We start from the raw sequence: 12,822 nt of genomic DNA on the forward strand, positions 1-12,822 counted from the left end.
GCTGTTTACACCCCCCCCCCCCCCCCCCCCCCCGGGGAAGCTCCGCGGGTTCCCCCGGGCGGCGGCTCCTCGGCGGCCCCGCGGCTCCTCGGCGGCCCGGCCGCCGCCCCCGCCTCCCTGCGGCGCATGCCTCCCGCGCCCGGCGGCCGGGAAGGAGGCGCCGCCCGCCCCTGCACCAGCGCGGCGGGCGGGCAGCGGCCGGAGCGGCGCGGCGGGGCCGGGCGAGCCCGCGGGGCCGGGCGCCGCCGCCGCCACCACCACCACCACCCCCCTCCTGCTCCTTCTCCTCACGCCGTCTCGGCCCTCACCGCCCCCACCCCGCGGCGGCAGGTGAGCGCGGGGCGCTGCGCGGGGAAGGGGGCGCGGGCGGCGCTGCCCCGCGGCCGCCAGGCCCGGCCCGGCCCGGCCAGGCCGAGGCCCGGCGGAAGGCGGGAAGCGGGAGCCATGGCGGCGGCCGGGGCCTGCCGCGGCCCCGGGCGCGCGCGCGCGTGCGGCGGGCGAGCGGCGGCGGGATGTCGCCTCAGCGCGGCGCCGGCGGGTGCCCCGCGGAGGGGAGGCGGGGGGGAGCCCCCTCGGCCGCCCCCCTCGGGCCGCCCCGGGCCCCGGCGGCCCCTCAGGGCGGCGGCGGCGGCCCGCGGGTGTCGCCTCGGGCCCCCGCCAGCCCGGGAAACCTGCCGGCCCGTCCTCGCCGCGTGGGCCGGGGAGGGGGCGCCGGCGCGGCCGTGGTGGGTGTTTGCGTGTGGGGGTGTGTGCGTGTCGTGTCCTCCCCCCACGCACCCCCGCGGCGCCGCTCAGCCGCCGAGGGCCGCGACCCCACGCCTCGGTAGCTGCTTTTTGCCCCTTTTATCCCCCCCCCCAAAACCTGGTTGTGTTTCAGCAGCGCGGTTGTATTTCACCTTCAGGCATCACCTACAACGTACCGCAGGCTCCTCCGGCAGGACCGATGCTGAGCGGTACCAGCGCCGCTGCTGCCCGTCGCCCGCCTGGATCTGCCAGCGCGCGGTTAAGTTTCGGCAACTCGTTGGGGTGTCGCGCGCGGCCCGCCGCGGCGAGGAAGCAGCAGGACGCCCAGAACTGGCTCCCGCTCCCTCTTAGTTTTTCACCGTGACGGCAATCACGGTGTTGGGTGATGAAGACATCTGCCCCTGTTCTGGGAACTATGGAAATAGGTTAATAGGAAACAGAGTTTTTCCTCTTTTTATTATTTATTTATTAACGATGCTAGGAGCGTAAGTGTGTTAATTGCGTTTCTTTGGGATAATTAGGTATTCTAATTTCTGTCTTTCTGATCCTTCGCTGCTTATTAACAGCAAGGCCCTGTTTAAATTTACTGTTGTCCCAGTGAATATGTTGGAAGCTATTTTAGAAATTATTTATTCATTCACATTTTTGGTAACAGTGTGGGCTTTGGCCTGTATGTGTAGTAGACTTCTAAGCTGCTTCTGTGAGACAGTCCCCACATAAGTATGTAGCTTAAAACATGAAAGGTCTAGAGTGCTTGTATTTTATTGACGTGTATACAGAAGGAGTAAATCTGAACTGTCTTCAGTTAACTAAAAGTTGGAAATTATAACAGCATGTGTCAGATTGCTCCGTGTATCAACCAACAAGGAAGAATGTTCTTGACCAGTACGCTCAAAATTTTAATTCTGCAAGAGTGGTACTTTAATTTCCACTGAGGAAGAAAAAATCAGAAATAGATGTCCAGAGCCAAAGGCTTGGGTTAAAATGTGTTATGCTAAGATGTTCTGCAATAGAGAACCAGAAAATGAAATTGCAAAAGTATTTTCAATTGCTTTTTCAGAGCTAAGAGCTCTGTGGAAATCATGTGAGGCGTATCCAGGGTCACTCTGCCTGGGTGACTTAAGAGTAGTCTGATTTTCTAATAAGATGGCAATAAAACTGATTCTTAAGCATAGGTTCTAGAATACTATTGACAAAAATATGCATCATGTTACACTACATTCTTTGTTAGAGCACTGTGCTCTTTCTAAAAGTGATAAAGCGTTGTTATCTGTGGTTTTCCATTATCCCTTTCTCAGTAACAAATAAATACACTTTTAAGTTTTTTAAAAAATTAGAATCATAGTAATTCTTTAATAAAATTTATGGGATAATAGTTCTTTATTACTAAATATTATTTAATTCTTTAAACTCTTTAAAATAGTTGTTGCTACTGATTAATTTGATACCAAACCTAGAGAATAATTGACAAGAGCAAGGTTGGAAAGAACTTGAAAGTAAAAAGGTGTCTTTGCCGGTTTGTAGAATACAGTAGCATGCTGGTGTCGAGACTTGCCGAGTTTGTGTGAGAGGTGATGTCTCGGAAGTGTAGAAATGGCACTACTGCAATAGTCTTTGGATAGTGTATGCCTCAAGTCAGCCAGATAATGTTTTGATCCTGCCAAATGATGCTGCAGGCAAAACCTTCCACTCTTGTGGAACCCTGTGGCAACTGTGAACTTTTTGGTGTATTGTCAGTCTTCTCTGGATGGCTTTTTTGAATTATCCCACGCAACAGGGCTTCATTCTGTGCAGGGCTTCTACTGTCATATGAAGAATAGCTTGTAATCTTACTACTTTTGCAGACTCTTGAAGGTTTGCTTTTACCTATAGCTTTGATCCTGCAGTTAGGTCAAAATGATTGCTGTCTCAGGGTTGTTGCTGTATGGTACGTTTCAGGAAGAAATAAGCTCCCTTTCCTCTTTTTTAAGCATCCCCAAAATCCCTTCATTTGTGTGTGCTTAATGCCAAGTGCGAACTAATAGAAGCTGTCTTGGGATAGAGTGTGATTTCACACTTGGCATCACGCTAACGCAATCACTCTGCCCTTTGAATAAGAGTTGATTTGTGTTCCACCATCCCAGCTCATGGGCAGCCTTGGTTCACATCCGTCCATTATATACCACGTGGACTTAGCCAACATTGTTTTTGTTGTCAGACTAAACAGCTGAGCTCTGTGCATGGCGGGATTTATTTAAAAAGGGCAATTATGCCAAAGGAAACATAGGGAGGAGAATGTTTTGCACGTTCTCTTCTCCCACTGGTTTCACTTCATTATGAAAGCTTCCCTTAAAATTGCTCTTTCTCTTTTGCCACAAAGCTCACTGCAAAAGTAATAAAATCCTATTAGTGATGAAGGAGTCTTACCCACTTATATACTGAATATAGTCAAAGTGAATCTTTGTGCACCTTGACAGTATGTGGTTATTTAGGAACATACTCAGAGTGCTACCCCCAGTGAAAAGTGCAGGAAGAATTTAAGAAGTGAAGGTAATTACCTGAATTAGATTATAGCTCTGCTAAGAAAACACTAAAAAGCACAAATGATGAGTGTTTTATCTTGTCCCTAATGGCCAGTAGTCACTGTTTTACTGGTTAAAAGAATGTTGAGGAGTAGCTTTTGTGATTTTCTGGCACGGTACGTCTAAGTGGTAATAATTTACGATTTGTCTTACTAAGCATTATTGCATGGAACTTTAAAAAGTCAGATACATTATGAAAAGTATTTTTCTCTCTTTTATTTTAGGATGGAAAAGAGACCAGTCTGAAAAACTGTTTCTCTGTCGACTTTGCTGTTGTCTGCTAGAATGTTCCTTATGAATGCTTCTCCTTTGGTAGCTCTACAAACAAAATGGGAGTCCTTTGGACCGTCAAGGAGTTGTAGATACCCGGTTTGCTACTCTGAATCCGAAGGGGACGTCACTAGAACTTCTGTCAGTGCAAAAGTTCAGATGATCATAAACAACCTGCAAAGTCAAGAATCTCCTCTGGGAATGAACAATGAGTATGACTGTATTACGCAGAAGAAACAAAAGGGAGAAAAGGGCACTAGTAGCAGAGTTGCATCGAGCACAGCGCTGCTGCGGAAGCACCCTAACTATAACAGGCAAAATTGCCCCGCTGATTCTGACGGCACTGAAGTAGAAGAGAATGTGGAGTTTGGGCCTCTCCTGCTGGATTCTGACAGTGACGATTCTGTTGACCGAGATATAGAGGAAGCCATTCAGGAGTACTTGAAAACAAAAAGCCAGAGTGACCAGTCACTGCAAAGGAACGCAGGGTGTTCTGAAAATACAGGCAGAGACAAAAGGTTTAAAAGACAGTTCTCTGAGAACAAAATGGCTAATAATCTTCTCCCCGTGAAATTTAAAGCTGAGATGCTCTCTGAAAACTATCTTTCTGATCACTTGGGAATTGGTAAAAGGCTACAGCCTGCTTCTCCTCAGAGCATCAGTAGTGATGACTCTTTTGAACAGAGCATCCAAGCTGAAATAGTGCAGTTCTTGAATGAGAAGAAGCAGCAAGAAATTAGTAAGTGTATAACTGAGGAGGATAAAAAAGATCCACATACAAGATCTGTCCTAAAATTTAACAAAGAAACTACTAATAAAACAAATTGTGGTGCTATAAAGCAAGGGTGTGAAGCATTTCTCTTAAGACACCATCCCAAGCTAAGGAAAACCAGCACACAGTCCAAGTGTTTGAAGTCTAAAGTCCGAGAAGAGCCTAGTGATTTCAGCCAAATGAGCCAGGCATATCTAGAAGTGGCCACTGCTAGCCAGCCCTGGTTAGTGGAGCAAAATGAAGAAAGTGGAGCTAATTTCTGGGAAACAAGGAAAGAACTTATCAATGAGAGCACGCACGCATCTGACTCAAGTAGTGATGATGGTATTGAAGAAGCCATTCAGCTTTATCAGCTGGAGAAGGTCAGGCAAGAGGCAGGTCCTTCAACAGACTATGCCCCTTTGCAAAGAGAACAGTTTGATACAAAAGGTATGGCAGACATTTCTGCAAGCTTGACCATTAGCTCAACAAGAAGTGCCTCACCAGAAGTCCATAAAAGCCCTGCAAGCAGCAAGAGAAAAGAAATTAGTACAAAATCAACAGAATTAGAAAGCACAAGCAATGAATTTAACAAGCTGTTTAAGCCACTGAAAAAAGCTGGAAATTTTGCACCTCCAGAAAACAAGATTTCTGCTTGTGAGCTGACATTGCAGGCCTCTTGCAGAGCAGACACATCTGCAGAACTCATGTGTGCAGAAGCTATCCTTGATATTTCCAAAACAATCATGCCATCCCAAATGGGAAGTAACAACAGATCACTTACTGCAGACTCTTTCTTTTCTCCCCAGCTTCTCTCATCATCTCATTGTGAAAGTGACAGCAGCCTTGTGGACAGCGATGATAGTATAGAGCAAGAAATCAGGGCTTTTCTGGCTCTCAAAGCACAGTCAGAAAGCCCTGTAACAAAGCCTCACAATCTGTCACATGCAATCCAGATGCCTTTGCCTTCTGATCAAAACAGCCTCACTGGTACCCTTGAGCCTTCTCTTCCCAAAACGCTGAAGCTATCACTGAGCCGTAAAAGGAGACTCAAAGGGGAAGGTAGAACGGCGAAACAAAGTGCATCAAAAACACCTGAACAGTTTGAGACAGAACTTTTTCAGTCAGATTACTGTTCAAAATATCCTGTACTCCAAGAGGAGTGTGCTCTGAGCAGCCCTAAAGAACTCGGTGGTCTTCAAAGGCTCAGTAGCAAAGAGGCTAGGCAGCAGCAGCCAATGTCTTCTGAATTGTCCGGATCTGTTGTCAAATGCGTGGCCTTGGACTCTGTAAACCCTTTTATGCAGGTTCAGGGTAGCACAGGAAAGCTTATTAAAAACACAATCCCAACCCAGGAGAGGGATGGTTCAGATGATGAGAGCAGTTCTCTGGATAGTGATGAGGATCTTGATAGTGCTATCAAGGATCTTTTACGATCTAAAAGAAAGCTAAAGAAGAAGTCTAGAGACCAGAAAAATCAGTGCAAGAAGAGAGTCAGATTCAGTGAGACAGAAACCCAGCTACTAGATGAATTTAGTAACCTCCAGCAAAATGAGTGGAAATGTAAAAGTCCTGTGCTACTGAAAAGCTGCCTCTCAAAGTCTAGAAAAGCTGTGAAAGAGAATGCAGTCAGAAATCCTTCAGACAACTTAAATGTCAGTGTTGCAAATGAAAGACCAGAAACCATGAAGAACTTAGAGTTTAATTTACAGTTTAAAAAAGGATGTAAACGTAAACCAATTTCAAACCAGAATAACCTACAGACGGCTAAAAATAAAAGGTGTACTTTCACAGCTGCATCAGCCACTGATGATAGCAGTTCTGTGGACAGTGATGACAGCATTGAACAAGAAATTCAGAAATTTTTGGCAGAAAAGGCCAAAGACTCTTCAAGCAATTTGGAGATGCAAAAAGATGATGGAACTCTTGACTTACTGAGAGTGACCAAACAAAGTACTAATAAAGGAAAAGCAAAGCATCAGCCAGTTGAAAATGAGATTGACCTCTTACTGGCTCAGAGTAAAAAGACTAAGGTATCTCAGCAAGCTGATGAGTTCAAGAACTTTCAGAGAACAGAAGGGAAAAGTGCAATGTTACGTGGCAGTGAGAAAAATGCTTCCTGTGCAGAGAATGTATATCTTCAAACTACTGGTCAGTCAAAAGCTAAACAAGGTATGGTAGGGGTTAAAGGTATTGCTGCTGGTGAGTTACCTGCAAAAGAGAATGCAAGAGGTAAAAAGGATATCTGTAGTATAGAGCCTGTGCAGAAAATACTTCCCCCTAAAACCAGCAAAAATGATGGTTGTAAAGTACAAAAACTTTTTAAAGCAAAGCCTAGATCTAAAAGAAAGAATACTTTTCACCTAAAAATTTCAAGTAAATTTATAGCAGGTCTGAAATACGCTCGGGACAGGAAGAAATCCATGCTTTTGAACAAAAGGCAGAAAGCGGAAGGGTCGCTTACCCAGGACAGTGCATTAGGAGCCGAGGTAAATTCCCAGGATACAGATGCACTTAAACAGGGAAAAGAAGCCCTCTCGCCAAAAGGCGAATTTAGTGGAGAGAATAAAACAGCAATAAAAGAATCCATTTTTTCTGAAAAGCTCACTGTGGAAGTGTCAAGACCTCATGTAGCAGAAACCTGTGAAAGACTGGAGGCTGCTGCTTTGTGTATCAAAGAGCAAGCAGAGGTTCACAAAACGGACAATGCATTGGGAGACCGAGCAGATTCAAGTTCGGGTCTCCCCTTGCAGGAACAGAGTGTGGCAGCAGTAAAAGTAGGTAAGATTAGCAGAGAAATATTTGAATCTGAGAGCATTCAGAAGTGCATTGAGGAAGGAGATGCCCACAAAGACAGACAGGCAGATTCAAATTTAGGTCCTAAACTTCCAGAACCTGGTAGGGCAGCAGTAAAAGTTAGTGGAGAAGCATCTCAACAGAGCATACACATGTGCCGCGAGGGAGAGTGTAACCAACAGTACAACAGGCCAGATCCAAGTTTAGGTTGCCCACGGCAGGGACTAAATGTGACAGCACTAATGCTGGATAAAACAAGGGGAGGAACATGTACGGATAGAAGTATACACATGTGCATTGAGAAAGAAGATATAGCTACCCACCAGGACAGTGACAGGCAGGAAGAAATTCAGGTATCCAGCTCCAGTTCGGAAGGGAAAATACCTGTCCTCCAAGACAGGGAAACAGATTGTGAAGTGGACCAAGGGCAGGAAGTTTTAGACAAAAATTGTGCAAAATTTACTGACGTATCTGCAGATTCTCTCTTGAAAAGAAAGGTATCAAATATGTAAGTACACTTTTTTTTTTTTTTTTTACAGTAACAGTCCTTTTAGAAAATAACTATCACTGTAATTATCTTGATAGGAGAAAAGGAGAGAAAGTGGGAGATACTGATAAATATATACACACTAATGTGAAAAATGCTTCTATTTAACAGCATACATAGTTTTTGTAGAATTTTGTAAATTATTTAAAGTGCTCTCTAAGGAAATATTTTTTATAATGATTTTTAGGTCTTGCATTACTACAGGATGCTGTAGTTACTGTAGATAAGATACCATGGCTAATCGTGCTTTAAATTATGAGGCCTCTAATCATATATTAGAAGTAAGCCTGTTTTTGTGCCTAATATATCTGGCAATCTATTAAGAGAGCCTAGAAAAACGCAGCATTTGATAGCAACGCCATGCTTTTGAGGCAAAGTATCTGACAGTTGTTGGCATTGGAGCTGCCTTAGGACAATTCTATGTAGTCGTTTCATTCTTGGGTCGCAGTTCTCCGACTCTGAGAAATGTTGAATGAGTTCACCAAGCAGAACTCCCATGAAGGTGTGGAGATCCATCCTTGTAGATCCAAATGCAAATTCAAGTACGTAAAGCTGTCATAGGCTCACGTCCTGTGTAAAGCGATCTCAGCGGCTGCTGAAAATGCCTTTTGAGTACTGAAAACCTGTTGGCAGATGATTCAAAGCACAATTGCAGTTCAAGTCAAGAGAAGGAGCATGTAGAAGGAGCATGTCCATTCAGACAATGTTATTTCTGTGGATTTCACTGGATTTACATGCTTTTGGGCCTGCAAGGCTGAAACAATTTCTTGGTTATTATCAAATCTAATATTGATGGCCTGCAGCTGCCCAATGATGGCATTTGTTTTTCTGAATGAACTTCCTTACATTGATTGCCCTCTCTTTCCTTTTTCAAAAGTGGTTTCTAAAATTTTACATTTCTGTGAACTTTTATCTTTATTTACTGTTTTTGTGCAATAGAGCAAAGTTAGGTTTGCTATAGGAGGTCCGAAAAGTAAACGCCAAGGATATTCTCAGCTCTTTTCATTTTTACTGATAGAGCTTTCTCTGCCTCTTTTTTTAGTAACCAGAATAAAACAATTTTTCACTTCTACCTTTTAATCTGTGTTAATTTTAAATGACTTTAAAGTAGTGCATTCATATCAGTAAGTGTCCCCAGACAGATTTCACTGAAAAATCTAAAAGGTGTGAATTTAAGGTGTTGACTAGTTATTTCATTTTCATTTGTATGTAGTGAAATCCTTGGATTAGTTTATTCTTACTCTTGTGATTTAGTATTCACTGTATCTGGTCCTGAACTTATTTCAGCCAAACTACCATTTAGTATCACTCTGTTTCTTAATCACTTCAGCAGTCCTCCTAGGAGCTGGCCTTAATTTTGCAAAACAGAGCAAAAGCAGTCAAAATCGGATCCAGTATTGCATAGTATTCCTTGATAAGATGCATTTGCAGAATGTTGGCAAACTACAGTGTAGAGTAGAACCAAGTAACTGTGGCATGTAGAGAAATCAATAACATCCTTTGTGTGTTTATACTATTGTGCAGTTGCATTTTAAGCATTTTTATAGAGGTCACTTGATATATCTTACTGTCTGGCCACATTTTTATAGTCTTTGGGTTTGGTTTGTTTGTTTAAGAGATCAGTATGTTAGATCCTTTCATTTTAGTGGTAGAATACCTGGGAATAGTGTTTTCTACTTAGCCCACAGGCCTGCAGTTGTTCTACACAGGCATATATTTTTGTCTGCCTTGATTCAATTGCAGGATTTGGGCCTTTTTGGCATTGGTAAATAGACTGGTATTTTAAAATAGAAGTTTTCAGAGTACCTTACTTTAAAAGGATTAAACTATAATTAATTTTAATAGAGTTGATGGAAGCAGTAAGTACTGTTTGTATACAATAAGCTGAATGTTTTGTCCTCACAAATTTCAGTAAATCGACATTGAGTTAAAAGGTGTCTTGTGCCCTGTCAATGTGTCTGTGTTCTCAATACTCTTGAACTGATTCACTTTCAGTTAAGATGCAATTCTGATTACCTTGTGCTTTAAATAAAATCTAATTTCAAACAGCACTTTTTTTTAATTGATAAGCTTGATTTGTATATAGGAAATGGTGTACATTGATAAGTTTATAATGTTTAATAAATTGGGTTCTGACCATGAACCATGAAACAAGAGTCTCCTATAATTTGTGTCATCATCTTTAGTGAATAGTCCTTTTTGTCATCTGTTTTTTTCCCTCGTGAATGTAGTCCAAAGATGTAAGTAGCTTGTGCCAGTAACATTTGTGAGTGAAGGATGTCACACTCTTAAGATGATCCGAAAACTTCGGATTAGCCAAACTGGGAACAGGATCACAATTCATCTACTCCTCTTGCTTCTTGCCACTTCTTCCCTTCAGCCACTAGCTGACCCTAATCCACTATTTGACAATAGAATGTGACTTCATGGGACAAAGAAGCAGAATCCAGATCTTAAAAGATCCACCTGTTTAACAAAGGCTCTTAATAACAAAAAGTGGAGGAGGAGAATCTGTAAAGCACAGAGGTAAACAAGGTATTTGGAGAGGTGAGAATGGTGTTTGTAATCCTAGCAGAACGGTAACAACAGTTTTCCCTGAGTTGTGGGCAAGAAGTGGAGTCTTTCCTTGTGCTTGCCCCTCTCCTTTAGCAGCATCAGAGGAGCACTTCCCGAGCGTTTGGGGGTTTCCTCCCGTTGGAGCAGGGTTTGGCAGGTGGAAATTCAGGTTCAGTTCTGGCTCCGTGTGACAGCCTTTGCAGCTCAGCTCCTGCAGCCTCCAGAACTGGCACGTGATCCTTTCTGCCCAGCAACTGAAAACTGGAGGTATCGAGTCCAGGAGCCCGTCGGGTGGGAGGATTGGATGAACACGCTTTCTTGCTCGCACCGGGGAGATTGCAACACCTAGCATTGAGTTCTCGAAAACAATGAGACTCGGGGCTAGTCTTGCAGGGGAGAAGGAGGAAGAGTGTTATTTTGGAATGCAAACCAGCCTGCCAGTGTCGGTGCTTCCGTACCACTACGCTGTGGGTATTCACGCCGTTCCCCCAGCTCCTGCTATACTTCTTTGATCTCAGGAAGTGATTTTCCCAGACTTTGTCACACTGGAATTGCTGACGTGCAAGGCAAGAGCAAAGCATCCACGGGGGATATAACTCTAAACAGCGTACAGCAACCGTCTGTGGCAGTGACATCTCAGCAGTAAAAGAAGTGGTGTGGCACCGTTGGCAGTAGCATCATTCTGGGCACAGTTATCATCAATCATTCAAAAAAAAAAAAAGAGACATCTGTGTCTGAACAATAAGAAGGCACTGTTGTACATTACAGGTTAGGAGCTCAGCAGCTGAGTTGTAGAAAAATTATACTGGATGAGTGAATATAAATTTAGGAGCAAGAGTCACATCCAGTGCCAAGTTGGGGATTGTAGTATAAATCACTTGAATCTTGATAGCTGCCATACCAAAAGGGATCAGCTTTCATTTTCTTCCTACTGATACTGATGCTAGCAGCCAGCCAGCAGTGGACTGGATACCCCTCTTTATTTTTTGGTATCTCAGGTAATAGCAGAAGAGGCACTTTTTGAGTGCCCAGAACAAACTTCCTCTTTCCATGATTTCAGACCTCCCTAGGCATTAATTTGATCGTGTATCTATTGCAATAGAAATATGGAACCATGAGCTTGGATCTACCCAAGTAAGTAAAGAAGGATTTGTTTTTTTTTTTTTTAATGACTGTGGTCTGTATTTAAAAAACAGCATGTTTTTTCATTCTGGGCACAAACCTTGCTAATTTGGTTGTTAAGATATTAAACTACTTGGTATATTTTATTATAGCACTGAGATATGTTTAGCACCTGAAGCCAGCTTCTTAGAGTTGATATTTTGGATATGGGTAGGTATATCAAAAAAAGAAAAAAAAAGTTCTGGGTCTCTAACACCTGACAAACAGGTCAGTATTTCTTAAGCCCATTAAAATGGGGAAGTGTAAAAATGGTACTTTGGCCTCAGTAAGACAAGTAAACTCAAATGAGGACACAAGAGGGCTCATGAGGAACGGAGAATGCAGAAAATGAAAAGGAACTGCAAATTTTTGTACCCTTGAGCAAATCAACTTGTGAAGGCAAATCTCTTCAGTTCTGCAGCTGAAGCTTGTGTATTGCTCCCATCCCAGCAGACCTCAGAGAAAGCAAACTGGGTAACCGTCCTCCAGCATATGTCGGGATACAGTCTGTGTCAGAGTGGCGTCAGGTGCAAAACTGTTCAGAGAAAGAAGGAGGCACGTGGGCGTTTTAAGATGAACCATGCAAACAGGTGGAAAATACATAATAAAGGCCACTAAATTTGCATTTTTAAGAGGCAGTCTCATCCCAAAATTAATCCTATCAGCAAAAAAATCTGTGGATAAAACAAAAGATTTGTAAAATTGTCTCAAATGTTTTGTATTTATTCAGCGCTTTATGTTGCCTTTCATTTCAGGAGAAGAAAGGGAAGTTATGAGAAACTCGAGGTATTACCTGGAGTCTAATGGAAGAAAAGCAGTGACTGATGGAGGATTACTTGTTTATTTTCATGAGTTAAATATTTAAAAAGTTAATTTTTTAGGACATTGTCTGTGCTTAGTATTTTTAATTTGTTCAAATATATTGATGTGTTTTCAGCAAAGGTGAATTTAACCAGGTATTTTTGTGTTTGAGATGACAAAATGCACTGCAGTGCAAAACAGGAATTCTCTGATGGGCATAATTTAAATCTTACTGGTAGGTATGGGAACATGTAGCTATACTACGTTTTGAATGTTTACTAAAAGCACAACTACAGGCTTGACAATTATTCAGTTTTGGACTTCAGATTTTTACTTAGTGTTTCTTATTAACAGACTACCTTTACCTTGCAAGTATGTTTATACGTACAACTGGAAAAATACTGTTATGCTTGTTTTTAATATACATTATCACTGTGTTGTACCTGTAAAGTAGGATTATTTCTCACCTATAAACACATAGAGTTCTTCAAGACTAAGTTTTAGGGAAAATGTGATATGGTGTTCATTTAAGTGAAGTTATTGTATATATGATGTAGTTTCATTGGTCGTGTAACTACAGTTGTTGCAATAAAACTTGAGGAAATATTTTTTCCTTTGGATTAGTTGCCTTTATT

General features: G+C 42.8%; 1 protein-coding gene across 3 annotated transcripts; it reads left to right on the plus strand.

Annotated features, from left to right (window-relative positions):
* The first annotated feature begins 226 nt into the window (after window positions 1–226).
* PPP1R26 (protein phosphatase 1 regulatory subunit 26) lies at window positions 227–9,823 on the plus strand. 3 transcript variants are annotated; one of them, XM_062590606.1, is made up of 3 exons: window positions 227–330; window positions 903–1,169; window positions 3,530–9,823. In XM_062590606.1, the coding sequence occupies exon 3, from the start codon at window positions 3,591–3,593 to the stop codon at window positions 7,632–7,634; it is 4,044 nt and encodes a 1,347-aa protein (XP_062446590.1). In that variant the 5' UTR covers window positions 227–330; window positions 903–1,169; window positions 3,530–3,590; the 3' UTR covers window positions 7,635–9,823. The 3 variants fall into 3 exon arrangements, with proteins under 3 accessions (XP_062446590.1, XP_062446591.1, XP_062446592.1); XM_062590607.1 differs by having other exon boundaries at window positions 903–1,002; XM_062590608.1 differs by lacking the exon at window positions 903–1,169.
* The last annotated feature ends 2,999 nt before the right edge of the window (window positions 9,824–12,822 follow it).

Source organism: Rhea pennata, chromosome 18 (genome assembly GCF_028389875.1).
Source record: "Rhea pennata isolate bPtePen1 chromosome 18, bPtePen1.pri, whole genome shotgun sequence".
Lineage (NCBI taxonomy): Eukaryota > Metazoa > Chordata > Aves > Rheiformes > Rheidae > Rhea > Rhea pennata.